Genomic DNA, 27,481 nt, shown 5'->3' with positions numbered 1-27,481 from the left:
CAGATGTGAGGGGGGCACAGAGATGTGAGGGGGGGCACAGAGATGTGAGGGGGGCACAGAGATGTGACGGGGGCACAGAGCTCTGGGGGGGGCACAGAGATGTGAGGGGGGCACAGGGCTCGGGGGGGGCACAGAGCTGTGAGGGGGGGCACAGAGCTCTGAAGGGGGGGCACAGAGCTCTGTGGGGGGCACAGGGCTCGGGGGGGGCACAGAGATGTGAGGGGGGGGCACAGAGCTGTGAGGGGGGCACAGAGATGTGAGGGGGGCACAGAGATGTGAGGGGGGCACAGGGCTCGGGGGGGGGACACAGAGGTCTGGGGGGGGGCACAGAGCTGGGGGGGGCACAGGGCTCGGGAGGGGCACAGAACCTGGGGGTGGCACAGAGCCTGGGGGTGGCACAGAGCCTGGGGGGGGCACAGACCCCTGGGCACCCCCAGAACGCCGACGGCCGCCCCCCCCCCCGCGGCTGAATGACACACTCCCAGGTGTGTGTCCTCCCCCCTCGAGGGGTCCCGGGAACCCCCACATTGGGGGTGGGACCCCCCAAATCTGCCCTGCCCCCCATTCCAGTGGGACCGTCTGACCCCTCCCCATCCCCATCGGGGGGCTTCGGGGGCTGGGGGGGCTCCTGGATCCCCCAATCCAACCCCCCAGTTGTGTGTCCCCCCCCCCCGAGGGGTCCCGGTCACCCCCACATTGGGGGCAGGGACCCCCCAAATCTGCCTCCCCCCCCCATCCCAGTGTGATCGTCTGACCCCTCCCCCCCCATCGTGAGGCTTTGGGGGCTGGGGGGGCTCCTGGACCCCCCAAATCCAACCCCCCCATCCCATCCCAGTCCAAACTGGTTCTTACTGGTTATTTATACTGGGACTGGGACACCCCCCCCATATTTTTCCCCTGAGGAGGGGGCAGGGAGGCACCTCCCCCACCTCCCCCCCCCCCCCCCCCCGCCACTGCAGGGGGTCCCTGTGCCCTCCCCCAAAATAGACACGTGACACCAACTGTGTCTTCGGCTCATTTTGGGGGCCCCCACCCCTGTGCCCCCCCCGTGGGGCTCTGACACCCCCCCTGCCCCCCCAGTGACCCCCGGGGGGGGGCACTGCCCACCCCCCTTATTGGGAGGGAAACGGGGGGGCCCAAAACCAGACACCCCACCCCCCCATAAGGGGGGTATCCTCCTTCCCCCCCGGCGGTTCAGGGGACTTTGGGGGGGCTTCGGGGGGTGTTTTTGGGGGGGTCACTTCTTGGCCCCCCCCTCCCGCAGGTCCTGGTGCTCGAGGGGGGGTGGGTCAGGAGGTGGGTTTGGGTGTGGGGGGGTCACCCCTCACCCCCCTGCAGTGCCCCGGGGGGGTTCAGGGGGTGTTTTTGGGGGAGGGACAGGGACAGGGACAGGGGACTGGAACAGGGGACAGGGAACAGGGACAGGGGACAGGGAGAGGGAACAGGGACAGGGAACAGGGGACAGGGACAGGGGACAGGGACAGGGGACAGGGACAGGGGACAGGGAACAGGGACAGGGGACAAGGACAGGGGACAAGGGACAAGGGACAGGGACAGGGAGAGGGGACAGGGGACAGGGACAGGGGACAGGGAGAGGGAACAGGGACAGGGAACAGGGGACAGGGACAGGGGACAGGGACAGGGGACAGGGGACAGGGACAGGGGACAAGGACAGGGGACAAGGGACAAGGGACAGGGGACTGGAACAGGGGACAGGGAACAGGGACAGGGGACAGGGAGAGGGAACAGGGACAGGGAACAGGGAGAGGGAACAGGGACAGGGGACAGGGAACAGGGAGAGGGACAGGGAACAGGGAACAGCTTTCGCTCTCCGTCGCTGTTCCGGGTGCGGGCGGAAATGCTGTGAGTTCCGGGCGGAAGCGCCGTAAGTTGCGGGCGGAAGTGCGGTAGTTCCGGGCGGAAGTGCGGCGTGTTCCGGGCGGAAGCGGAAGCGTTGGCGGTAGCGGTGCCATGGCGGCGGCGGCGGCGGGCCCCGGCCCGGGAGGCCCCGCAGGTGCCGCCGGTGCCGCTCCGGTTCCCGGCGCCGCCCGCACGAAGAAGAAGCAGAAGCGGTTCGTGCCCCAGCGGGTGAAGCTGCCGCGCGCCGCCGACCCGCTGCTGGCGGTGCTGGCCTGGGGCGTCACCCACCAGGTGGGCACCGGCACCGCGGGGGGGCCGGGACCGCAACAGGGACCCCTCCAGAGAGCCCTGGGACACCCCTAACACCGGCACCGCGGTGGGCTCGGGACCCCCCCCGGGGACCCCCGGGACACCCACAGGGACCCCCCCAGGGACCTCCACAGGAACCCTTGGGACCCCCCTAACCCCCCCCCCCCCCCAGGGACCCCCAGGGGGTCACTCCGGATCCCCACAGGGACCCTCGGGTGCCGCCCAAGACTTTCTGTGTCCCCAGACCCCCCTCTGTGTCCCCAGGACCCCCGTGTGCCCCCCAGGACCCCCTTTTGTGTGCCCGAGATCCCCTCTCCCCGGATTGTCCCGTGTGCCCCCCAGGTCCCCCCTGTGCCCCCCAGAGCCCCCCTCCCGTGTGTCCCCCCCAGGGCCCCCCATGTGTCCCCAGGACCCCCCCCTTTGTGTGCCCGAGACCCCCTCCCCAGGACTCCCCATTTGTGCCCCGCAGGACCCCCCCCCCTGTGTCCCCAGGACCCCCTTTGTGTGCCCGAGACCCCCTCCCCAGGACTCCCCATTTGTGCCCCGCAGGACCCCTCCCCCTGTGTCCCCAGGACCCCCTTTGTGTGCCCGAGACCCCCTCCCCCCGGATTGTCCCGTGTGCCCCCCAGAGCCCCCTCCCGTGTGTCCCCCCCAGGCCCCCCCTCCCTCGAGCTCCATCCGCCGGGACCCCCATTCCCCACCCCCCCCCCCCCGCATTTGGGGACCCCTCCGGGGGACTGGGGGGGGTGTCACCACCCCGGGGGGTTGGGGTGGATCTGGCGAGTTGGGGGGTGGTCCCGGCGGGTTTGGGGCGGTCCCGGGGAGGTGTTCCCGGTCCCAGGGGACGGGGGGTGGTCCGGGGCGGATGGGGGTGGTCCCAGGGGATAGGGGGTGGTCCCTGGCGGGCTTGGGGTGGTCCCGGGGGCTGTTCCCGGTCCCGGGGGATGGGGGGTGGTCCCGGACGGGCTTGGGGTGGTCCCTGGGGGGTTGGGGGGTGTTACCAGCCCTGGGGGGAGTTGAGTGGGGCCGGGGGTTGTTCCCGGCCCCGGGGGGTTGAAGGGTGGTCCCGGGGGGGGGGGGATGTTCCCAGCCCTTGGGGGGTTGGTCCCGGAGGGGGTTGGGGGGTGTTCCCAGCCCCGGGGGGATTTGGGGCGGTCCGAGGGGATGTTCCCAGCCCCGGGGGGGGTTGGGGCAGTCCCAGAGTGTGGGGCAGGTCTCGGGGGGGGGTTGGGGTGGTCTGGGGGGGATGTTCCCAGTCCCGGGGGATATGGGGCGGTCCCAGGGTGTGGGGGTGGTCCCGGGGGATATGGGGCAGTCCCAGGGTGTGGGGGTGGTCCCGGGGGGGTCCCACCACCCCCTGTGCCCCCCCCAGATCAACGAGCTGGCCCAGGTGCCCCTGCCCGTGATGCTCCTCCCCGACGACTTCAAGGCCAGTTCCAAAATCAAGGTCAACAACCACCTGTTCAACAGGTGAGTGGGGCGGGCGGGGGGTCCTGCCGGGGGGGGGGGGCACCCCAAAACCTGACCTGCTGCCCCCCCAGGGAGAACCTGCCCGGCCACTTCAAGTTCAAGGAGTACTGTCCCCAGGTGTTCCGCAACCTGCGTGAGAGGTTCGGCATCGACGACCAGGACTATCAGGTGGGGGGGCCTGGGGGGCACCCACACCCCTGGGGGGGCACCCACACCCCTGGGGGGCACCCCTGTCCCTTTGGGATCACCCACACCCCTGGGGGGGCACCCAGACCTTTTGGGGGACCCCTGTCCCTTTGGGATCACCCAGAGCCCTGGGGGATCACCCCTGTCCCCTTGGGGTCACCCCTGTTCCTTTGGGGTCACCCAGACCCTTGGGGGATCACCCCTGTCCCCTTGGGGTCACCCAGAGCCCTGGGGGGTCACCCCTGTTCCCTTGGGATCACTCAGACCCCTGTGGGGTCACCCAGAGCTCTGTGGGGTCACCCCTGTCCCCTTTGGGTCACCCAGACCCCTGGGGGGTCACCCCTGTCCCTTTGGGGTCACCCAGATCTCTGTGGGATCACCCCTGTCCCTTTGGGGTCAACCCTGTCTCCTGGGGGGTCACCCAGACCCCTGTGGGGTCACCCCTGTCCCCTTGGGGTCACCTCGTCTCTTTGGGATCACCCAGAGCCCTGGGGGGTCACCCCTGTTCCTTTGGGATCACCCCTGTCCCCTTGGGGTCACCTCTATTCCTTTGGCATCACCCCTGTTCCTGTGGGGTCACCCAGAACCCTGTGGGGTCACCCCTGTCCCCTTGGGGTCACCCCTGTCCCCTTGGGATCACCCCTGTTCCTTTGGGATCACCCAGAGCCCTGTGGGGTCACCCCTGTTCCTTTGGGATCACCCAGAGCCCTGGGGGATCACCCCTGTCCCTTTGGGATCACCTCCTGTCCCTTTGGGATCACCTCCTGTCCCCTTGGGATCACCCCTGTCCCCTTGGGGTCACCCCTGTCCCCTTGGGGTCACCCAGACCCCTGGGGGGTCACCCAGAGCTCTTTGAGGTCACCCCTGTCCCCTTGGGGTCACCCCCTGTCCCCTTGGGATCACCCAGACCCCTGTGGGGTCACCCCCTGTCCCCTTGGGATCACCCAGAGCCCTGTGGGGTCACCCCCTGTCCCCTTGGGATCACCCAGACCCCTGTGGGGTCACCCCCTGTCCCCTTGGGATCACCCAGAGCCCTGGGGGGTCACCCCCGTCCCCCAGGTGTCCCTGGCTTGCCATAGGATCACTGTAGGATCTCTGTAGGGTCAGCCCTGTCCCCCAGGTGTCCCTGGCCCGGTCCCCCCTGTGTTGGGTGTCTGTAGGATCTCTGTAGGATCCCCTTTCTTCCCCAGGTGTCCCTGAGCCGTTACAGGATTTCTATAGGATCACTGTAGGATTTCTCTGTTGCCCCAGGTGTCCCTGGCCCATTATAGGGTCTCTATAGGATCTCTATAGGGTCTCTATAGGGTCTGTGTCCCCCCCAGGTGTCCCTGGCCCGCACCCCCCGTTGGTCCCACTGTAGGGTCTCTATAGGGTGTCTATAGGGTGTCTATAGGGTCTCTGTAGGGTCTCTATAGGGTTTGTGTCCCCCCCCAGGTGTCCCTGGCCCATTATAGGTTGTCTATAGGGTCTCTATAGGGTCTCTATAGGGTCTCTATAGGGTCTCTATAGGGCCTGTGTCCCCCCCAGGTGTCCCTGGCCCATTATAGGGTGTCTATAGGGTCTCTATAGGATCACTGTAGGGTCTCTATAGGGTCTCTCCCCCCCCCAGGTGTCCCTGGCCCGCACCCCCCCCCGTTGGTCCCACACCTCCCCCCGGTTGCTGCTCTCGGCCGATGGGACGTTGGTGCTGAAGGAGCTCAGCAGTGAGGGCGTGGCTGATGTGCACGGGCTGCTGGCACAGTACCACCAGGTGAGGGGGCATGGGGGGCACTGCTGGCACAGTACCACCAGGTGAGGGGGCATGGGGGGCACTGCTGGCACAGTACCACCAGGTGAGGGGCACAGGGGGCATGGGGGGCACTGCTGGCACAGTACCACCAGGTGAGGGGGTACAGGGGGCATGGGGGGCGCTGCTGGCACAGTGCCACCAGGTGAGGGGGCACAGGGGCACTGCTGGCACAGTACCACCAGGTGAGGGGGCACAGGGGGCATGGGGGGCACTGCTGGCACAGTACCACCAGGTGAGGGGGGTATGGGGGGCACTGCTGGCACAGTACCACCAGGTGAGGGGGGTATGGGGGGCATGGGGGGCACTGCTGGCACAGTACCACCAGGTGAGGGGGCACTGCTGGCACAGTACCACCAGGTGAGGGGCACAGGGGGCACTGCTGGCACAGTACCACCAGGTGAGGGGGCAGAGGGGGCATGGGGGGCACTGCTGGCACAGTACCACCAGGTGAGGGGCACAGGGGGCATGGGGGGCACTGCTGGCACAGTACCACCAGGTGAGGGGCACAGGGGGCACTGTTGGCACAGTACCACCAGGTGAGGGGGGTACAGGGGCACTGCTGGCACATTATCAGCAGGTATGGGGGGCACACTGTTACCAGGTATGGGGGGAATGGGGGGCACGGGGGGCTGGCACATCATCACTAGGTGAGGGGGGCACAGGGGGTGTCTGGGGACTCCCTGAGCTCAGGGGTGTCACTGTGCCCCCCGTGTGGGCACACACTGCTGTCCCACTGCCAACAGGTACAGGGGGGGCACAGGGTGATCCCAGAGCTCAGGGGTGTCACCATGCCCCCCCCCAGCCCAGCCGTGTCCCTGTGCCCCCCCTGTGCCCCCCCTGTGCCCCCCAGCACATGGGGCAGTGCCAGGGGCACACGCTGCTGATGGGGGGGCACAGGGGGTTTTGGGGGGGCACAGAGGGGGATCCCTGATCTCAGGTGTGCCCCCTGTGCCCCCCAGTACATGGTGCAGTGCCACGGGCACGTGCTGGTGATGGGGGGATCTGAGGGAGTTTTGGGGGGGTCTCTGAGCCCCCCCGTGCCCCCAGAACATGGTGCAGTGCCACGGGCAGATGCTGCTGATGGGGGGGCACAGAGGGTTTTGGGGGGGGCACAGGGAGGGTCTCTAAGCCCCCCTGTGCCCCCCAGCACATGGTGCAGTGCCACAGGCAGACACTGCTGATGGGGGGTACAGATCTAAGCCCCCCTGTGCCCCCCCAGCACGTGGTGCAGTGCCACGGGCACACACTGGGGATGGGGAGGGGTCTGAGGGGGTTTTGTGGGGCACAGGGGGGTCCCTGAACTCTCCCGTGCCCCCAGCACGTGGTGCAGTGCCACGGGCACACGCTGGGGATGGGGATGGGGTCTGGGGGGGTCCCTAAGCCCCCCTGTGCCCCCCGTGCCCCCAGCACGTGGTGCAGTGCCACGGGCAGACGCTGCTGCCGCAGTTCCTGGGCATGTACCGGGTGAGTGTGGAGAGCGAGGACCGGTACCTGCTGGTCATGAGGAACCTCTTCAGCCACCGCCTGGCCCTGCACAGGAAGTACGACCTCAAGGTGAGGGGCGGCCCCAAAACCCCCCCGGGGGGGGGCAGCACCACCCAAAAACCCCCCCTGCACCCCTCCGGGGGGGCAGCACCCCCAAAAACCCCCCCATTACCCCCCCAGGGGGGCAGCACCCCCAAAAATCCCCCCATTACCCCTCCGGGGGGGCAGCACCCCCAAAACCCCCCCCATTACCCTCCCGGGGGGGCAGCACCCCCAAAAATCACCCCATTACCCCCCCGGGGGGGCAGCACCCCCAAAAAACCCCCCCTGCACCCTTCCAGGGGGGCAGCACCCCCAAAAACCCCCCCATTACCCCTCCGGGGGGGCAGCACCCCCAAAAAGCCCCCCCAGCAACCCCCGAGGGGGCAGCACCCCCCAAAACCCCCCTGTGACCCCCTAAAACCTTCCCATGACCCCCAAACCCCCCATGACCCCCCAAACCTCTTCCATCACCCCACAACCCCCCCCCCCAGCATCCCCCGTGGAGGCAGGATCCCCAAAACCCCCCCTGTGACCCCCTAAAACCTTCCCATGACTCCCCAAACCCCCCCATCACCCCCCAAAACACCCCATGACTCCCCAAAACCCCCCATCACCCCCCAACCCCCCCCGTGACCCCCCAAAATGCCCCCATGACCCCCCAAAACCACCCCTTGACCTCCCCAACCCCCCCCATGATCCCCCCAAAACCCCCTGTGACCCCCCCGAAACTCCTCCCATGACCCCCCAACCCCCCCATCACCCCCCAAAACCCCCCCATGACCCCCCAAAATCTCCCTGTGGTGCCCCAAAACACCCCTGTGACCCCCCAAAACTTCCCTGTGATCCCCCAAACCTCCTCATCACCCCCCAAAACCTCCCCCATGATCCCCCAAAACCCCCCATCATCCCCAACCCCCCCATGACCCCCCAACCACCCCCCATCACTCCCTGGGGAGGCAGGACCCCCCAAAACCCCCATGACCCCCCTAAAACCTTCCCATGACCACCCAACCCCCCCCATCACCCCCCAAAACCCCCCCATGACCCCCCTAAAACCTTCCCATGACTCCCTAAAACCCCCTGTGACCCCCCAAAACCCCCCCATCCCCCCCTGGGGAGACAGGACCCCCCCCAAAACCGGCCCATGACCCCCTAAAACACCCCTGTGACCCCCCAAAACACCCCCATCATCCCCCAAAACCCCCCCATGACCCCCCTAACCCCCCCCTTGACCCCCCAAAACCCCCCTGTGACCCCCAAACACCCCCCATGACCCCCCTAACCCCCCCCTTGACCCCTCAAAATGCCCCCCATCACCCCCTCAAAACCCCCCATTACCCCCCCAAGCCCCCCCGGGACCCCCCGCAATGCCCCCATGACTCCCCAAAACCCACCCATGACCCCACAAAACCTCCCAATGACCCCCCAAACCCCCCCATGCCCCCCCAAGCCCCCCGTGACCCCCGTCCCTCTCCCCAGGGCTCCCTCGTGGACAGAGAGGCCAGTGACAAGGAGAAGGTACCGGGGGGGCCGGGCTGGGACCCCCACATTTGGGGGGGAGGGTGTCTCCAGGCCTCTTATTCCCCCCAAAATTTGGGTCTGGGGGGGTCTCCAGGCCTCTTATTCCCCCCAAAATTTGGGTCTGGGGGGGTCTCCAGGACTTGTTATTTCCCCTCAAAATGCCTTTTTGGTCCCCTCCCAAATTTGGGGGGGGGGGTTCTGGGCCTTGTCACTTTGGGGGGGGGTCTCCAGGCCTTGTTACTTTTGGGGGGGGTCTCCAGGCCTCGTTACTCCCCCCAGATATGGGGGAGGGTCTCCAGGACTTGTTATTCCCCCCAAAATTTGGGTCTGGGGGGGTCTCTGGGACTTGTTACTCCCCTCAGATTTGGGGGGGAGGGTTTCCAGCTCTTGTCACTTTTGGGGGGGGTCTCCAGGCCTCGTTACTCCCCCCAAACTTGGGTCTGGGGTGTCTCCAGACCTTGTTATTCCCCTCAAAATTTGGGTCTGGGGGGGTCTCTGGGACTTGTTATTCCCCTCAAAATGCCTCTTTGGTCCCCTCCTAAATTTGGGGGATGGGTTTTCCAACCCTTGTCACTTTGGGGGGGGGTCCCCAGGCCTCATTACTCCCCCAAAAATTTGGGTCTAGGGGGGTCTCCAGGCCTTGTTATTCCCCTCAAATTTGGGGGGTGGTTTCCAACCCTTGTCACTTTTAGGGGGGGTCTCCAGGCCTCTTTACTCCCCTCAAATATGTGGGGGAGGGGTCTCCCTGACTCCCCCCTCCCCCATAACCAGCGAGGGTCCCCTGTCCCTGTCCCAGCCCCTGTCTGGGGGCTCCCCCAGCCCTGGAGGGGTCCCGAGGGGGGACTCAGGGGGTCCCTCAGCCCTGGGGGGCTCCCGGGAGGTCCCGAGGGGGGACTCAGGGGGTCCCTCAGCCCAGAGGTGTCCCGGGGGGGCTCAGGGGCTCCCCCAGCCCCAGAGGGGTCCCTGGGGGGGCTCAGGGGGCTCTCCCAGCTCCAGAGGGGTCCTGGGGGGGACTCAGGGTGTCCCCCAGCCCCAGAGGGGTCCTGGGGGGGCTCAGGGGGCTCTCCCAGCTCCAGAGGGGTCCCGGGGGGGGCTCAGGGTGTCCCCCAGCCCCAGGAGGCCCCAGGGGGGCTCAGGGGCTCCCCCAGGTCCAGAGGTGTCCCGGGGGGGCTCAGGGGCTCCCCCAGCCCTGGGGGTGTCCCGGGGGGGTCCTGAGGGGTCCGTGCCCCCCCAGGGTAAGGAGCTGCCCACCCTGAAGGACGTGGATTTCCTCAACAACAACGAGAAGGTTTTCGTGGGGGAGGAGCAGCAGCGGCTCTTCATGGACAAACTGCGCAGGGACGTGGAGGTGGGCACGGGGGGGGCACGGGGGGACATGGGGGGGACATTGGGGGGGCTGCACAACATGGGGGGACAGGGGGTCCATGGGGGGGACATGGGGGGGACATGGGGGGGCTGCAAAAATGGGGAGGATATGGGGGGACATTGGGGGGACATTGGGGGGGCTGCACGACATGGGGGGACATGGGGGGGACATGGGGGGGGCTGCACGACATGGGGGGGCGTGGGGGGACATGGAGGGGCTGCAAAAATGGGGGGGACATGGGGGGACATGGGGGAACTGCACAACATGGGGGGAGATGGGGTCCATGGGGGGGCTGCAAAAATGGGGAGGATATGGGGGGACATTGGGGGGGACATGGGGGGGCTGCACGACATGGGGGGACGTGGGGGGACATTGGGGGGGCTGCACCCCCAGGGGGACATGGGGGGGCTGCACAACATGGTGGGGACATGGGGGGGGCTACAGACCCCAGGGGAGACACTGGGGGGTCTGCACCCCTTGGGGGGGGATATGAGGGGGCTGCACAACATGGGGGGACATTGGGGGGGGCTGCACCCCCTGGGAGGGTTTTTGGGGTCTGGGGGTCCCTGCCCATGCCCTGGGGGATTTTTGGGGCCCTGCCCATGCCCTGGGGGTCTGGGGGGCCCCATCCATGCCCTGGGGGGCTGTGCCCATGCCCTGGGGGGATTTTTGGGGTCCGGGGGTCCCTGCCCATGTCCTGGAGGGATTTTGGGGGTCTGGGGGCCTCTGCCCATGCCCTGGGAGCATTTTTGGGGTCCAGGGGTCCCTGCCCATGCCGGGCGGGGAGTTTGGGGTCCGGGGGTCCCTTCCCCTGCCCTGTGAGGATTTTTGGGGTCCGGGGGTCCCTTCCCCTGCCCTGTGAGGATTTTTGGGGTCCGGGGGTCCCTTCCCCTGCCCTGGAGGGATTTTTGGTGTCCGGGGGTCTCCACCCATGCCCGGGGGGGGGGCTTGGGGTCCGGGGGTCCCCACCCATGCCCGGGGTGCCCCCAGCGCTCGGTGCCCGCAGTTCCTGGTGCAGCAGAAGCTGATGGGGTACAGTCTCCTGCTGGGCATCCACGACCTGGAGCGGGGCGAGCAGGAGGAGGAGGAGGAGCTGGAGGAGGAGGAGCCCCCCGGGGGGGGCGACGAGGGGGGGTGGGGGCCCTACGGCACCTCCCCCGAGGGGCTGGGGGGGCTCCTCAACTCCTACAGACCCCCCGGGCCCGGAGAACTCGACCCCAGCGTGGACGTGTACGGGGTCAGGGGGGCCGACGGTCAGTGAGGGGGGCACGGGGGGGGCTGGGGGGACAAAACTGGGGCTGGGGGGCAAAACTGGGGCTGGGGGGCACAACTGGGGCTGGGGGGGCAAAACTGGGGCTGCGGGGGCACAACTGGGGCTGGGGGGCCATGGTTGGGGGGCACAGTTGGGGCTGGGGGCACGACTGGGGCTGGGGGGGCACAGTTGGGGGGGTCACACCCCTGTCCTCATCGGGGGTTGTTGGGGTTGCAGGGGGGGTGGTGTTTGGGGTCTCAGGGGTCCCCGTGCCCCCCAGGAGCCCCCTGCAGGGAGCTGTACTTCATGGGGGGGATGTTTGGGGTTCAGGGGGGGTAGTTTGGGGTTCATGGGGGGTTGTTTGGGGTCCCTGACCCCCTTGTGCCCCCAGGAGCTCCCCGCAGGGAGCTGTACTTCATGGGGGGATGTTTGGGGTGAGGGGGGGTCTCAGGGGTCCCTGTGCCCCCAGGAGCCCCCTGCAGGGAGCTGTACTTCATGGGGGGATGTTTGGGGTACAGGGGGGATGTTTGGGGTCTCAGGGGGGGTCTCAGGGGTCCCTGTGCCCCCAGGAGCCCCCCGCAGGGAGCTGTACTTCATGGGGGGATGTTTGGGGTGCAGGGGGGATGTTTGGGATTCAGGGGGGGTCTCAGGGGTCCCTGTGCCCCCAGGAGCCCCCCACAGGGAGCTGTTCTTCATGGGGGGATGTTTGGGGTGCAGGGGGGATGTTTGGGGTCTCAGGGGTCCCTGTGCCCCCAGGAGCCCCCCGCAGGGAGCTGTACTTCATGGGGCTCATCGATGTGCTCACTCAGTACGACGCGCGCAGGAAGGCGGCTCACGCGGCCAAGACCGTCAAACACGGGGTAGGGGGGGCTGGGGGGGCACTTGGGGGGCACTTTGGGGCTGGGGGTTCACTCTGGAAGCTGGGGGGGCACTTGGGGGGCAGAGGGAGCACTCTGGGGGCTGGGGGGCACTTTGGGGGCTGGGGGGGCAGTTTGGGGGCTGGGGGTGCACTCTGGGGGCTGGGGGGGCAGTTTGAGGGCTGGGGGGGCAGTTTGGGGGCTGGGAGTGCACTCTAGGGGCTGGGGGGGCACTTTGGGGCTGAGGGGGCACTTTGGGGTCTGGAGGGGCACTCTGGGGGCTGAGGGGGTATTTTGGGGTCTGGGGGGGTCTTTGGGGGTCTCAGGTGGATCTGTCAGTCCGGGGGGGTCTTAGGGGGGAAGGGTCAGTTCTGGGGGTCTCTGGGGGGAAGGGTCAGTTTGGGGGGGGTCTCTGGGGATCCCAGGGGGGAAGGGTCAGTTTGGGGGGGTCCCAGGGGGGAAGGGTCAGTTTGGGGGGGTCTCTGGGGGGAAGGGTCAGTTAGGGGGTGTCTCTGGAGGGGTCTGAGCCGGTGCCCCCCAGGCAGGGGCCGAGATCTCCACGGTGCACCCCGAGCAGTACGCCAAGCGCTTCCTCGACTTCATCACCAACATCTTCGCCTGAGGGGGGGCCCTGGACCCCCCCCCGGGAACCCCCCGGACCAACAACCCCCCCCGGCCGAGCCCACCCCCCCCGGCAGCCCCTCCCCCCCAAAACGGGGGCTTTGCCACTCAAGTGCCTTAAATTTATATGGGGGGGGTCGGGGGGGCTCCGGCCCAGCCCCCGGCACTGGGGGGGTCTGGGGTGCCCCCCCCGGCACTGGGGGGTCTGGGGTGCCCCCCCATCCTCAGGGGTGCCCCCCCCATCCTCAGAGGACTCTGGGGTGTCCCCCCATCCTCGGGGGGGTCTGGGACCCTTCCCCCCCCACAGTGCTGGGGGGGTCAAACACTACTTGCTCCAGGGTGAGGGGGGTGGGGGGTCCCCCTTCCTGACCCTCTGGGGGTGCAGCCCCCCCGTTTTATGGGGGGGGGGGGGCACAGCCCCCTCCCTCTTCTGAACCAGTCTGGGGGGGTCTCTCCTTGCACCCCCTCCACGTGGACCTGGGGGGGCACCTGAGCCCCCCCCCGTTTTCCTGCAGCCCCCGGGGTGAGGGGGGGGGACCCTGACCTGGTGTGACCCCCCCCGCCCCTCCCCCATTACCAGTGGGACCCCCTGAACGGGGAGGGGCTCCCTTCCCCCCCCCCCCACCTACCCCGAGAAATAAATTATTGAACCCAATGCGGCTCCGACCCCATTCCGGGACCCCTCAAACCCCCCCGGCCCCCCCCCAAATCCCCCCGGGCCCCCCCTGCTCATCCCCCGACCCCCTTCATTCCCGGACCCCCCCAAATCCCCCCGAGCGTCCCCTGCTCACCCCCCAACCCCCTTCATTCCCGGACCCCCCCGCACCCCTCAAACACCCCCGGCCCCCCCAAAACCCCCCGAGCGCCCCCTGCTCACCCCCAAACCTCCTTCATTCTCGGACCCCCCCGGACTCCCCAGACTCCCCATGTCCCCCAACCTCCCCTCATTCTGGGCCCCCTCGCACCCTCCAAACACCCCCCGCCCCCCCCAAAAACACCCCCACCCCCTTTATTCCAGAACCCTCGCCCCCTCCCCCCGTTCCACCCCCCTTGATTCCGAGCCCCTCCCCCCCAAAATGCTCCGCCCCGGGCTCTCCTGGCCCCGCCCTCACACTTTTGGCCACGCCCCACTCTCTGACCACGCCTCCACAGTTTGGCCACGCCCTTCAGCATCGCGCTTCCTCCCCTCTGACCACGCCCCCGTCGCTCTGGCCACGCCCCCTCGCCGCAGAGCCGCTGCCACTCCTTTACCCTTGCCCCGCCTCCGCCGTTTTAGGCCCCGCCCCTCCGCCTCGGCCCCGCGCCGTTGCCATGGTGACGCGCGGCCCCGCCCCGCCCCGCGCGGTCACGTGACGCGGGAGCGCCCGCGATGCTGCGGCCGCCCGGGCCCGGTGGGTGGGGGGGGAGGGGGGATTGGGGGGGGAATGGGGGGGATTGGGGGGGGGCGGGGAGGATCTGGGGGGGAGCGGGACCCCCCCGGCACCGCCCCCGCCCCCCCGCAGCGCCCCGGACCCCCCCGACCCCCGCCCTGCCCGCGCCCCCCGCCCCGGGCCTGGCGCGGCCCCCACCGGAGAGACCCCCCGGCCCCTCCCCGGGCCTGTCCGTCTGTCCCGGGCCTTGTCGGGACCCCCCGACACCCCCTGGGGCCTTATCGGGACCTCCTGCGCCCCTCCCCAGGCCTGTCCGTCAGTCCCGGGCCTTGTCGGGACCCCCCGATCCCACTCGGGGCCTTATCGGGACCCCCTCCCGGGCCTGTCTGTCCCCCCTGGGCCTTATCGGGACCCCCTGACAGCCCCCGACCCCCTACCCGGGCCTGTCCGTCCCCCCCGGGCCCTGTCGGGACCCCCCGACCTTCCTCGGGAATAATCGGGACCCCCACACCCCCCCCAGGCCTGTCCGTCCCCCCCCGACCATCGTCGCCCCCCCCAAAGCCCCCCGGGCCTGTCCGTCCCCCCCGGGCCTTCCCGTCCCCATCGCCCCCCGGGTCTGTGTGACCCCCCCCTGCCCCGACCCCCCTCCGAAGCCCCACAGGAATCTCTGGGGTGGGGGGACACCCCAAGGGAGGGGGGGCACATGTTCAGCCCCCCCAGAACCGCGGGGACCCCCCGAACCCCTTCCCCCCCCCCCCCCCAGTCCCGGGGTGCTGTGGTGGTTTGGGGGGTTTAGCGAGGTTTAGGGGGGGGCTGGTGACCCCCCCCCAAACCTGCTGGGAGGGGGCTGGAGACCCCCCCAAACCTGTTGGGGGGTTGCGGGGTCCTCTGGGGACATGGGGGGGGCGGCGCTGTTGTTGTTGTTGTAGGGTCTCCTGATGGGGGAGGCGTTCGGGGGGGGGTGGGAGCCCCCCCATGCCCCCCCCGTGACCCCCCCGTGTCCCCCCAGCCCCGGGCTCGTGGCTCTGCTGATCCCCCCCCGGCACCTCCGGCTCGTCCCCCATGGGCTCACCAGGTGGGTGTGGGACCCTCCGGCCATGGGACCCCCCCTCGGACCCCCCCCGGCCATGGGACTCCCCCCCCCTCTGACCGCCCTGGCTCTGGGGAACCCCCTCAGAACCCCCGACCATGGGACCCCCCCTCCCTCAGACCCCCCCGGCCATGGGACCCCCCCTCGGGCTCCCCCTGGCTCTGGGAAACCCCCTCAGACCCCCCCTCCTGCCCTGGGACCCCCCTTCATACCCCACTGGCCATGGGACCCCTCCTCGGACCCCCCCCCAACTCTGAGGAACCCCCTCAGACCCCCCCGGCCATGGGACCCCCCCTCGGACTCCCCCTGGCTCTGGGAAACCCCCTCAGACCCCCCCTCCTGCCCTGGGACCCCCCTTCATACCCCCCTGGCCATGGGACCCCTCCTCGGACCCCCCCAGCCATGGGATCCCCCCTCAGACCCCTCCCATCTATGGGGACCCTCCTCAGACCCCCCCGGTCATGGGACCTCCCCTCAAACCCCCCCATCTGTGGTGACCCCCTTTGGGGGTATGGATACCCAAAGCCCAGCTCTGGGACCCCCCCCTCAGACCCCTCCCATCTGTGGGGACCCTCCTCAGACCCCCCTGGTCATGGGACACCCCCTCAGACCCCCAACCCCCCCCCCCCCTTCTGTGGGAACCCCTCTCAGACCCCCCCCCGGCTCTGGGACCCCCCCTCAACCCCCCCCCATCTGTGGGGACCCCCTTTGGATCCCCCCGACTCTGGGACCCCCCCCTCAAACCCCCCCATCTTTGGGGCCCCCCTTTGGACCCCCTCAGCTCTGGGACCCCTTCAGACCCCTCCCATCTGTGGGGACCCCCTTTGGAACCCCCCTGACCCTGGGACCCCCCCTCAAACCCTCCCCCATCTTTGGGGACCCCCTCCAGCCCTGGGACCCCCCCCCTGAAACCCACCCCCCCCCATCTTTGGGGCCCCCTGTCCAACTGTGGGGACCCCTCCAGGCACCTTCCTGGGTTTGGGGACCCCCCTCAGCACCCCCCCATCCGTGGGCACCCCCCCGGCCATGGGGACCCCCTCCCGGGGTGGGGGGTCCTGGGGAAAGGGGGGGCCCCAAACCTCACCCCCCCAACCCCCCCAGGGGTCGTGGGGGGGTGACACCCCCGGGGGTGTCACAGATTTGGGGGGTCAGTCCTTGGGGTGCCACCTCAGGGGCGGGCACCGTGTCCCCCAGGGTGGTTTGGGGTCCCCCCTCAGTGCCAGGGCTCAGGGGGGGCTTTGGGGGGGCCTTACCCAGATCTCTGAGGGTTTTTGGGGTCCCCCCTCGGTGCCAGGGCTCAGGGTTTGGGGGGGCCTTGCCCAGACTCGGGGGAATTTGGGGGGTCCATACCCACGAGGGGGGGTTTGGGCGGTCCATGCCCAGGTCTTTGGGGGATTTTGGGGGGTCCATGCTCAGGTGTCTGGGGGGTTTGGGGGGGGTCCATACCCAGGCTCTGGGAGGTTTTGGGGCAGTTTGCCCAGATTCTGGGGGTTTTTGGGGTCGCTCCTGCAGTGTCCAGGCTCGGAGGGTTTGGGGGGGCCACCCTTGGGTGCCACGTCCAGCCCCTGCTGGTTTGGGGGTCCAGCCCCTGGGGATTTGGGGGTCCAGTCCCTGATGGTTTGGGGGTCCACTCTCTGGAGGTTTGGGTGTCCAGTCTCTGGGGGTTTGGGGGTCCAGCCCCTGGGGATTTGGGGGTCCAGTCTCTGGGGGTTTGGGGGTCCAGTCCCTGATGATTTGGGGTTCCAGTCTCTGCTGGTTTGGGGGTCCAGTCTCTGGGGGTTTGGGGGTCCAGTCCCTGATGGTTTTGGGATCCAGTCTCTGCTGGTTTGGGGGTCCACTCTCTGGAGGTTTGGGGGTCCAGTCTCTGCTGCTTTGGGGGTCCAGTCCCTGATGGTTTGGGGGTCCAGTCCCTGATGATTTGGGGGTCCAGTCCCTGATGGTTTGGGGGTCCAGCCCCTGATGGTTTTGGGATCCAGTCCCTGTCGGTTTGGGGGTCCAGTCTCTGGGGGTTTTGGGGTCCAGTCCCTGGAGGTTTGGGGGTCCAGTCTCTGGGGGTTTTGGGGTCCAGTCCCTGGAGGTTTGGGGGTCCAGTCTCTGGGGGTTTGGGGGTCCATGCCCAGCCCCTGATGTTTCGGGGTCCCCCCAGTGCAGTTTGTGCTGAGGGTGTTGGGGTTCAGGGGGGCACCAAGAGCAGGGGACGGTGCTGGGGGGTCCAGTCTCGGGGGGGTTTGGGGGTCCAGTCCCTGGTGGTTTGGGGTCCAATCCCACATGGTTTTGGGTCCAGTCTGATATTTTGAGGTCTGGTCTCTGCTGTTTTGGGGGTCCAGTTTCTCATGTTTTGGGGTCCAGTCCTGGATGTTTTTGGGGTCTGTCTGTGATGTTTAGAGATCCAGTCGCTTCTGTTTAGGGTTTCAGTCTCAGAGGGTTTGGGGATCCAGTCTGATGTTTTGGGGTCCAATCCCTCATGGTTTTGGGGTCCAGTCTGTGACGGTTTGGGGTCTGGTCCCTGATGGTTTTGAGGTCCAGTCCCTGATATTTTGGGGTCCAGTTTCAGAGGGGTTTGGGGTCCCATCCCTGATGTTTTTGGGGTCAGTCCCTGATGGATTTGGGATTCAGTCCCTGATGTTTTGGGGTCCATTCTCTGATGTTTTGGGGTCCAGTCTCAGAGGGTTTTGGGGTTCAGTCTCTGACATTTTGGGGTCCCATCCCTGACCGTGGGGTCCCCGCAGTGTCAGGGTGGGGGGTGGGGGGCCCCCCCAAGAGGCGGGGATGGTTCTGGGGGGTCCAGTCTGTGCTGTTTGGGGGCACAGTCCCTGACGTTTTGCGATCCAGGGTCAGAGGGTTTAGGGGCGCAGTCTCAGAGGGCTTTGGAGGTCCAGCCCTGGTGGTTTTGGGGTCCAGTCTCAGAGGGGTTTTGGGTCCAGTCTCTGACATTTTGGGATCCTGTCCCCGACTCTGGGGGGTCCCCCCGCAGTGTCATTGGTGCTGTCCAGGGTGTGGGGTGTGGGGGGGCCCTGCCACTTCTGGGGGGTTCCAGTCTCTGGGTTTTGGGGTCTCATCTCTGGTATTCTGTGATCCTGTCCCTGACTCTGTGGGGTCCCCCCGCAGTGTCGTTGGTGCTGTCCAGGATGTCGGGGTGCGGGGGCCCGGCCAAGAGTCGGGGATGGTTCTGGGGGGGTCCAGTTTCAGAGGGTTTTAGAGTCCTGTCTCTGGTATTCCGTGATCCCATCCCTGACCGTGGGGTCCCCCCGCAGTGTCGTTGGTGCTGTCCAGGATGTCGGGGTGTGGGGGCCTTGCCAGTTCTGGGGGGTTCCAGTCTCAGAGGGTTTTGGGGTCTCATCTCTGATCTGTGCTCCCGTCCCTGACTCCGGGGTCCCCCCGCAGTGTCGTTCGTGCTGTCCAGGATGTCGGGGTGGGGGGGGCCCTGCCGGTTCTGGGGGGTTCCAGTCTCAGAGGGTTTTAGGGTCTCATCTCTGGTATTCCATGATCCCGTCCCTGACTCTGGGGGGTCCCCCCGCAGTGTCGTTCGTGCTGTCCAGGATGTCGGGGTGCGGGGGCCCGGCCAAGAGCCGCGTGACGGTCCCGAAGCGGGTGTGGGAGTTCGTGACTCGGGAACGCGCCGCCCGCCTGGCGCTGCTGGCGCAGGAGTCGCGGGTGCGGATCCTGGTGGACGGCGAGACCCCCGAGCTGTACGTGCTGCAGCTCTGCGCGACCCCCCCGGGCCCCCCCGGCGGGGCGGGCGGGCTCTGCCCCGCGCGGAAGGCGCTCAAGGCGCTGCTCAAGGAGACCGAGAAGGAGCTGAAGAAGCGCAGCCAGCGGCCCGCCGAAGGACCGGGGGGTCGCGCCGAGCCCCCCGCGGGCGCGGCCGGGGCTCCCCCCCCGGCTCCGGCGGCGCGGGACGAGGAGCCCGAGCGGCAGTGCCCGATCTGCCTGGGGGAGATGCGGGGGCCCCGCACGCTGGAGCGGTGCCGCCACTCCTTCTGCGGGGAGTGCATCGCGCGGGCGCTGCAGGTCCGCTCCGCCTGCCCCGTCTGCGGCCGCTTCTACGGGCAGCTGGTGGGCAACCAGCCCCCCGACGGGCGCATGCTGGTCACCCGCGACCACCAACTGCCCCTGCCCGGCTACGAGGCCTTCGGCACCATCATCATCCAGTACGTGTTCCCGCCAGGAGTGCAGGGGGTGAGTGCGCCGCGGGCGCGGGGGAGACACGGGGGGCACGGGGGGACACGGGGGGTACAGGGGGGCACAGGCATGGGGACACACGGGGGGACACGGGGGATAAAGGGGACATGAGGAGTACAGGCACGGGGAGGCACGGGGGGAGACGGGGGGTACAGGCACGGGGGATAAAGGGGGCATGGGGGGCACGGGGGGTACCGGCACGAGGGGCACAGGCGGGGAGGGGACACAGGGGGCACAGGCACAGGGGGCAAAGGGGGAACACGGGGGACACAGGCATGGGGGGGACAGGCACGGGGGGACACGGGGAGCACAGGGGGCATGGGGGGCACAGGGGACACGGGGGGTACAGGCACAGGGGGCACGGGGGGACACGGGGAGCACAGGGGGCATGGGGGGATATGGGGAGCACAGGCACGGGGGGGGTACAGGCACAGGGGGCACGGGGGGGACATGGGGGGTACAGGCACGGGGGGCACAGGGGGCACAGGCATTGGAGGACATGGGGGCACGGGCATGGGGGGTACAGGCACAGGGGGCATGGGGGGGACATGGGGGGCACAGGCACGGGGGGCACGGGGGGGACATGGGGGGCACAGGCACAGGGGGCATGGGGGGGACATGGGGGGCACAGGCACGGGGGGCACAGGGGGCACGGGCATTGGAGGACATGGGGGCACAGGCATGGGGGCACAGGCATGGGGGTCTCAGGGCACAGGAAGGGGGGCCCACAGGGCACCGTGGGGGGCACGGGCACGGGGGGATGTGGGGGAAACACGGGGGGTGCAGGGGGGACATTGGGGTGGAAGCAGGGGGGTCATGGGGCACAGCACGGGGGGCACAGGAGGGGCACTGGCGTGGGGGACACGGGGGGGGCACAGGAGGGGCACAGGGGGCAAAGGGGGAATGGGGGGCATGGGGGCACAGGCACGGGGGGGGGATACAGGACTGGGGAGGTACAGGGGGGCACCGGGGACATGGGGGGCACAGGAGGCACAGGCATGGGGGGCACGGGGGGGACAGGCACGGGGGGCACGGGGGGGACAGGCATGGGGGGCACAGGGGGGACAGGCACGGGGGGCACGGGGGGGACAAGGGCACAGGCACAAGGGGGAAAGAGGGGGCACAGGAATGGGGGGCACACAGGGCACCGGCACTGAGGGGACACGGGGGGGCACGGGGGACACAGGCATGGGGGGCAGAGGCACTGAGGGGCACGAGGGGGCACAGGGGGCCATGGGGGGCACAGGCATGGGGGGCACAGACACTGAGGGGCACAGGGGGCCATGGGGGGCACGGGGGACCATGGGGGCACAGGCACGGGGGGCACGGGGGGGCACAGGGGGGCACAGGCACTGAGGGGCACAGAGGGGCACAGGCACAGAGGGGCACAGGCATGGGGGGCACAGGCACGGGGGGCACGGAGGGCCATGGGGAGCACAGTCATGGGGGCACAGGCTTGGGGGGCACGGGGGGCACAGCCATGGAGGGCAGAGGACTGCATGGGGGCACATGGTGGGCACAGGCACAGGGGGCCACAGTGGCTGGGGGCAGGAGGGGTTGGTGAATAGGGGTGGCCTCAAAGCCTCTGGGGTAACCCTGGGTGCCCCCAGATCCTGCTGGGAGTGCCTGTACCCCCCTGGGTGCCCCCAAATCCTCTGAGGTGACCCTGGGCCAACCCTGTGCCCCCCAACAGCCCTGAGTGCCCTCAGACCCTACTGGGTGACCCTGGGTGTCCCCAAATCCTGGGGGGTGTCACTGCTCCCCCTGGGTGTCCCCAAATCCTGGGGGGTGTCACTGCTCCTCCTGGGTGTCCCCAAATCCTGGGGGGGGGGTGTCACTGGCACCCCTGGGTGCCCCCAAATCCTGGGGGGAGGTGTCATTGGCTCCCCTGGGTGTCCCCAAATCCTACTGGGGGTGCCTGGGCCCCCCTCTGGGTGCCCCCAAATCCTGGGGGGTGTCACTGCCCCCCCTGGGTGCCCCCAAATGCTCCTGACCCAGCCCTGGGCACCCCAGGCCCCCCTTGTTCCCCCCCATCCTGCCCCACATCCCTCACCCCCCCCTCACCTCCCCCCTGCCCCCTGTGCCCCCCGTGCCCCCCATCCCCTGCCCCCTCCCTCCCCTGCCCTGCACCCCCTGCCCAGGGGAGCACCCAAACCCCTGTTTTGGGGCACAGGGGCCCCCCCAGTTCTGGGGCCACGAGGTGACCCCTCCCCCCTGTTCTCTGGCCCAGCACTGACCCCCTTTCCCAGGATTTTGGGGCCCAGCACTGACCCCTTTTCCCGGGATTTTGGGGCACGAGATTGATCCATTTTCCCAGGATTTCGGGGACAGGATTGATCCATTTTCCCAGGATTTTGGGGCACAGGATTGACCCCTTTTCCTGGGATTTTCCGACCGGGGTGTGGTGCCCTGTCCTCCCTGTGCCCTGCCCTTACCTGGCTCATCCCTCACCTGTCCTGTGCCCCCCATCCCTCACCTGTGCCCCCCATCCCTCACCTGTCCCATACCCTCCCCAGGTGGAGCACCCCAACCCCAGGGTGCGGTACCTGGGCACCACCCACATCACATACCTGGGTACCCCCATCCCTTACCTGTGCCCCCCATGCCTTACCTGTCCTGTGCCCCCTGTACAGGTGGATCACCCCAACCCCGGGGTGCGGTACCCGGGCACCACCCATGTCACGTACCTGGGTACCCCCATCCCTCACCTGTGCCCCCCATCCCTCACCTGTGCCATACCCCCTGTACAGGTGGAGCACCCCAACCCCGGGGTGCGGTACCCGGGCACCACGCGTGTCGCGTACCTGCCCGACTGCCCCGAGGGGAACAAGGTGCTGGGGCTGTTCCGCAAGGCCTTTGCCCAGCGCCTCACCTTCACCGTGGGCACCTCCCTGACCACGGGCAGGGCCAACGTCATCACCTGGAACGACATCCACCACAAGACCAACTGCACCGGCGGGCCACAGCTGTGCGGGGGGCACGGGGGGCACGGGGGGTACTGGGGACATGGGGGGCACCTGAGGGATTGGGGCACAACATCCACCACAAGAGCAATGCACCGGCGGACCACAGCTGTGCGGGGGCACGGGGGGCACGGGGGGGGGTACTGGGGATATGGGGGGCACAGGGGGCACGGGAGGTACCTGAGGGGTTGGGGCACAACATCCACAACAAGAGCAATGCACCGGTGGGCCACAGCTGTGCGGGGGGCACGGGGGGCTTTTGGGGGGACATCAGGGGGCACGGGGGGGCACCAGGGGACATGGGGGGGCACCTGGGAGGCAGGTGGGGACATGGGGGGGGCACCAAGACCAACTGCCCCGGGGGGGCCCAGCTCTGGGAGGGGTGGGCACCTGTGGTGGGCTGACAGACACCTGGGGGGCACGACCTGACCTGCCCCTGTGCCCCCCAGGTTCGGGTACCCCGACCCCACGTACCTGGCCCGGGTGCAGGAGGAGCTGCGGGCCAAGGGCATCACCGAGGACTGAGGGGGGGGGCGGGGACCCCCCCGGGCACGGGGACCCCCCGGCGATGGAGCCCACCCTGCCGGGACCCCCCCGGGGATGGAGAACCCCGGGGATGGAACCCACCCTGCGGGGACCCCCCCCAGACAACGAGGACCCCCCGGGGACGGAGCCCACCCTTCCAGGATCTCCCCGGGGATGGAGCCCACCCTGCCCGGACACCTCGAGGGACGGAGCCCACCCTGCCAGGACCCCCCCGCAGGTGGAGCCCACCCTGCCGGGACCCCCCCGGACAACGGGAACCCCCCGGAGATGGAGCCCACCCTGCCGGGACCCCTCGGGGAACGGAGCCCACCCTGTGGGGACCCCCCGGGCAGGGGGACCCCCCCGGAGATGGAGCCCACCCTGCCGGGACCCCCCCGGACAACAAAGACCCCCCAGGGACGGACCCCACCCTGCCGGGACCCCCCCAGACATGGGGACCCCCCAGGGACGGACCCCACCCTGCCGGGACCCCCCCAGACAATGGAGACCCCCCAACCCCTCCCCAGGCAGGGGGACCCCCCCGGGAGCCCCTCGGGCTGTAGGACCCCCCCCCGGCCCCCCCCGGCCCCAAGGAGGGGGTCGGACCCCCCGGGGGGGGGGCGGGGCCGCGCAGCCCCCCCCGGCACGGACAGACGGACCCTCTGTACATACCCCCGACCCCCGGACACGCGGGGGGGGTCCTGCCCCCCGCCCCCCCCGACCCCCGGACACGCAGGGGGGTCCCACCCCCGGGGGGTTATTTATTTTTTATTGCCCCCCCCCGGTCTGTAACTTTGATCCAATAAAAAAATATGCAACGGAGCGGGGGAGGGGCAGGGCTGGGGCCACTGAGGGGGGACTTGGGGGGAGCGGGGACAGGGAGGGGACAGCGGGGTGGGGACAGCGGGACATTGGGATGGGGACAGGGGGATGGGGATGGGGACAGGGGAATGGGGATGTGTGGGATGGGGACAGCGGGATGGGGACAGCGGGACATTGGGGTGGGGACAGGGGGATGGGGACAGCGGGGCATTGGGATGGGGACAGGGGGATGGGGATGGGGATGGGGACAGGGGGATGGGGACAGCGGGGCATTGGGGTGGGGACAGTGGGACAGTGGGATGGGGACAGCGGGACATTGGGGTGGGGACAGTGGGACAGTGGGATGGGGACAGCGGGACATTGGGGTGGGGACAGGGGGACAGTGGGATGGGGACAGCGGGACATTGGGGTGGGGACAGGGGGACAGTGGGATGGGGATGGGGACAGGGGGATGGGGACAGCAGGACATTGGGATGGACATGGAGATGGGGGCAGGGGGATGGGGACGGTGGGATGGGGACAGCGGGACATTGGGATGGACATGGAGATGGGGACGGGGGATGGGGACGGTGGGATGGGGACAGCGGGACATTGGGATGGACATGGAGATGGGGACAGGGGGATGGGGCACTGACCTGGGACACCGGGATGAAACCATCGGGATGGGGAGGCTGGGATGGGACAATGGGATGGAACATTGGGATGGGGACACCGGGCTGAGACCTGGTACAGGGACATTGGGATGGGACACTGGGGTGGGACACTTTGGGATGGGGGACATCAGGACATTGGGAGGGACACTGGGAGGGGGACACAGGCATGGGATTGTGGGAGGGGACATTGGGATGGGACATTGGATGGACACTGGGATGGGGATGTGGGGTGGGGGCATCAAGACATTGGGAAGGATGTGGAGATGGGGACACTGGGATGGGACACTGAGCTGGGATTTTGGGATGGGAAACTGAACTGGGGACATTGGGATGGACACTGGGATGGACACTGGGATGGACACTGGGATGGGGACACAAGCATGGGACATGATGGGACATGAACACGGGGATGTGGGGACGGGCTGGGGACAGTGGGGTGGGACCACTCAGAGTCCCAGGATGGGTGGGAAGGGACCTTAAAGTGCAGGGGAGACCCCAAAACTGCCCCAATAGTGCAGGGGAGACCCCAAAACTACTCCAATAGTGCAGGGGAGACCCCGAACTCTGTCGGGCCTCTGGTCACTGGTTTCAACTGGGGGGGGGTCACTGGTTTGAACCCGTTCTGGGCATCCCAACCCCCCCCCGTCCCACTCCTGGGATCCCAAACCCCCCCTGTCCCACTCCTGGGATCCCAAACCCCCCCTGTCCCACTCTGGGGATCCCAAATCCCACTGTCCCACTCCTGGGATCCCAACCCCCCCCCGTCCCACTCCTGGGATCCCAAATCCCACTGTCCCACTCCTGGGATCCCAAACCCCCCCTGTCCCACTCTGGGGATCCCAAATCCCACTGTCCCACTCCTGGGATCCCAACCCCCCCTGTCCCACTCCTGGGATCCCAAATCCCACTGTCCCACTCTGGGGATCCCAAACCCCCCCTGTCCCACTCCTGGGATCCCAAATCCCACTGTCCCACTCTGGGGATCCCAAACCCCCCCTGTCCCACTCTGGGGATCCCAAATCCCACTGTCCCACTCTGGGGATCCCAAACCCCCCCGTCCCATTCTGGGGAGACCCCAACCCCTCCCTGTCCCTGTCCTGAGGGGGCTGTGGGGGATATGGGGGCTGTGGGGGATGTGGAGATTTTTGGGGGTACTTGGGGTGATTTTGGGGGCGGTTTCAGAGGGACTCGGCTGCGGGTTTGGGCTGATTTGGGGGGGTTTTGGGCCAAATTGGGAGGTTTTGGCGGCAGTTTTGGGGGATTCTGGGACTGATTTTGGGGGAGAGTTTGAGGTGATTTTGGGGTGATTTTGCGGAGTTTGGGAGCTGAGCCCGCAGCTGATTTTGGGGTTATTTTGGGCTGATTTGGGTGCGAATTGGGGTGGTATGGGGAGAGATTTTGATTTTTGGTGGTGGTTTTGGGGATTATTTGGTGGCTTTTTTGGGTTGATTTTTGGGGATTATTTTGGGGTTATTTTGGGTTGATTTTGGGGGTGACTTTGGGGTTATTTTGGGGAGATTTGTGTTATTTTGGGGTAATTTTAGGGTGATTTGGGGGGTATTTTGGTGTAATTTTGGGGTTATTTCGTGGTGATTCTGGGGTTATTTTGGGGTGATTTGGGGGTGATTTTGGGTTGGTTTCTGGGGATTATTTTGGGGTAATTTTGGGGTTGATTTTTGGGAATTATTTTGGGGGTGATTTTGGGGTTATTTCGTGGTGATTTTGGGGTTATTTTGGGGTGATTTTGGGGGGTTATTTTGGGGTGATTTGGGGGGCATTTTTGGGTGATTCTGGGGTTATTTCGGGGTGATTTGGGGCTGCCACCGCACTCCTGGATCAGTCCCGGGGGGCCGCTGCCCCTCCCCCCAGGTGACCACATCATCCCAACGTCACCTGAGCGGCCCCTCCCCCACCTGAGCAGCCCCTCCCCCACCTGGCCCCTCCCCCTTTATTTCCAACAAACTGAAATCAATCGGATTTATTGCCTTTTTCCCCCATTTTCCCCCCAAATCCCCAGGCAGGGCTTACCTGGAGCATCCCGGCCTGTTCACCTGGGCACAGCCTCACCTGGGCACAGCCCCCACCTGGGCACACCTTGACCTGGACACACCCCCCCACCTGGGCACACGTCTCACCTGGGCACACCCTCACCTGGGCACACCTTGACCTGGGCACACCTTGACCTGGGCACACCTCTCACCTGGGCACACCCTCACCTGGGCACACCTTGACCTGGGCACACCTTGACCTGGGCACACCCTCACCTGGGCACACCCTCACCTGGGCACAGCCTCACCTGGGCACACCCCCGCATATGGGCACACCCTCACGTGGGCACACCTTGACCTGGGCACACCTCACCTGGGCACACCCTCACCTGGGCACCTGCCCGGGGGCGCTTCGACCCCTCCCCGTGTTCAGCAGAAGGAGCCAAATCGTTGTTTTTCTCCCCAAAACAGGGACGCCCCCCCTGCCCCTCCCCCCCCGTTATTCCTTTATTCCCAAATTTTCCATCGGTAAATTCCCGGTGGGATCGGATCCCACCTGCACACACCTGGAGACACACCTGGCCCGGGGGGGAACACCTGGGGCCTCACAGCTGCTGAGGGGGGGCAGCCAGGTAAGGACAGGTAACCACACCTGGGACAGGCACAGCCAGGTAAGGACAGGTAACTACACCTGGGACAGGCACAGCCAGGTAAGGACAGGTAACTACACCTGGGACAGGCACAGCCAGGTAAGGACAGGTAACCACACCTGGGACAGGCACAGCCAGGTAAGGACAGGTAACTACACCTGGGACAGGCACAGCCAGGTAAGCACACCTGGGATCACCTGGGACAGGTACAGACAGGTAAGGACAGGTAACTACACCTGGGACAGGCACAGCCAGGTAACCACAGGTAACTACACCTGGGATCACCTGGGACAGGCACAGCCAGGTAAGCACACCTGGGGGCTCCCAGGTGTTCCCAGCTCTCTGCTCGTGTCCTTGTGCTGGGAGGGGGGGGTGTCCAGGTGTTTCAGGTGTTCCAAGTGTTCAGGTGTCCAGGTGTTCCAAGTGTTCCAGGTGGCCCAGGTGTCCAGGTGTTCCAGTGTTCCAGGTGTTCAGGTGTCC

General features: G+C 67.8%; 2 protein-coding genes and 1 long non-coding RNA gene across 4 annotated transcripts; 2 read left to right on the top strand and 1 right to left on the bottom strand.

Moving 5' to 3' along the window:
• Nucleotides 1-1,956: 1,956 nt before the first annotated feature.
• PIP4K2C (phosphatidylinositol-5-phosphate 4-kinase type 2 gamma) lies at nucleotides 1,957-13,413 on the top strand. Its single transcript, XM_032677710.1, has 10 exons — nucleotides 1,957-2,151; nucleotides 3,542-3,639; nucleotides 3,711-3,807; nucleotides 5,435-5,575; nucleotides 7,022-7,168; nucleotides 8,621-8,659; nucleotides 9,897-10,010; nucleotides 11,035-11,281; nucleotides 12,037-12,140; nucleotides 12,679-13,413. The coding sequence occupies exons 1-10, from the start codon at nucleotides 1,972-1,974 to the stop codon at nucleotides 12,757-12,759; spliced, it is 1,248 nt and encodes a 415-aa protein (XP_032533601.1). The 5' UTR covers nucleotides 1,957-1,971; the 3' UTR covers nucleotides 12,760-13,413.
• Nucleotides 13,414-14,079: 666 nt separating this feature from the next.
• DTX3 (deltex E3 ubiquitin ligase 3) lies at nucleotides 14,080-23,202 on the top strand. 2 transcript variants are annotated; one of them, XM_032677711.1, is made up of 5 exons: nucleotides 14,080-14,149; nucleotides 15,138-15,203; nucleotides 18,739-19,397; nucleotides 22,151-22,368; nucleotides 22,813-23,202. In XM_032677711.1, the coding sequence occupies exons 2-5, from the start codon at nucleotides 15,191-15,193 to the stop codon at nucleotides 22,886-22,888; spliced, it is 966 nt and encodes a 321-aa protein (XP_032533602.1). In that variant the 5' UTR covers nucleotides 14,080-14,149; nucleotides 15,138-15,190; the 3' UTR covers nucleotides 22,889-23,202. The 2 variants fall into 2 exon arrangements, with proteins under 2 accessions (XP_032533602.1, XP_032533603.1); XM_032677712.1 differs by lacking the exons at nucleotides 14,080-14,149; nucleotides 15,138-15,203 and adding an exon at nucleotides 17,485-17,937.
• A 3,124-nt stretch (nucleotides 23,203-26,326) lies between these two features.
• On the bottom strand, nucleotides 26,327-27,003 carry LOC116781911. Its single transcript, XR_004355020.1, has 2 exons — nucleotides 26,622-27,003; nucleotides 26,327-26,457 (listed from the first exon to the last, which is right to left on the bottom strand). It is a non-coding gene; the product is annotated as an uncharacterized LOC116781911 (long non-coding RNA).
• Nucleotides 27,004-27,481: the final 478 nt, after the last annotated feature.

Source organism: Chiroxiphia lanceolata, unplaced genomic scaffold, assembly GCF_009829145.1.
Source record: "Chiroxiphia lanceolata isolate bChiLan1 unplaced genomic scaffold, bChiLan1.pri scaffold_89_arrow_ctg1, whole genome shotgun sequence".
NCBI classification, from domain to species: Eukaryota; Metazoa; Chordata; class Aves; order Passeriformes; family Pipridae; genus Chiroxiphia; species Chiroxiphia lanceolata.
This window is presented reverse-complemented; position numbering and strand designations above follow the sequence as displayed.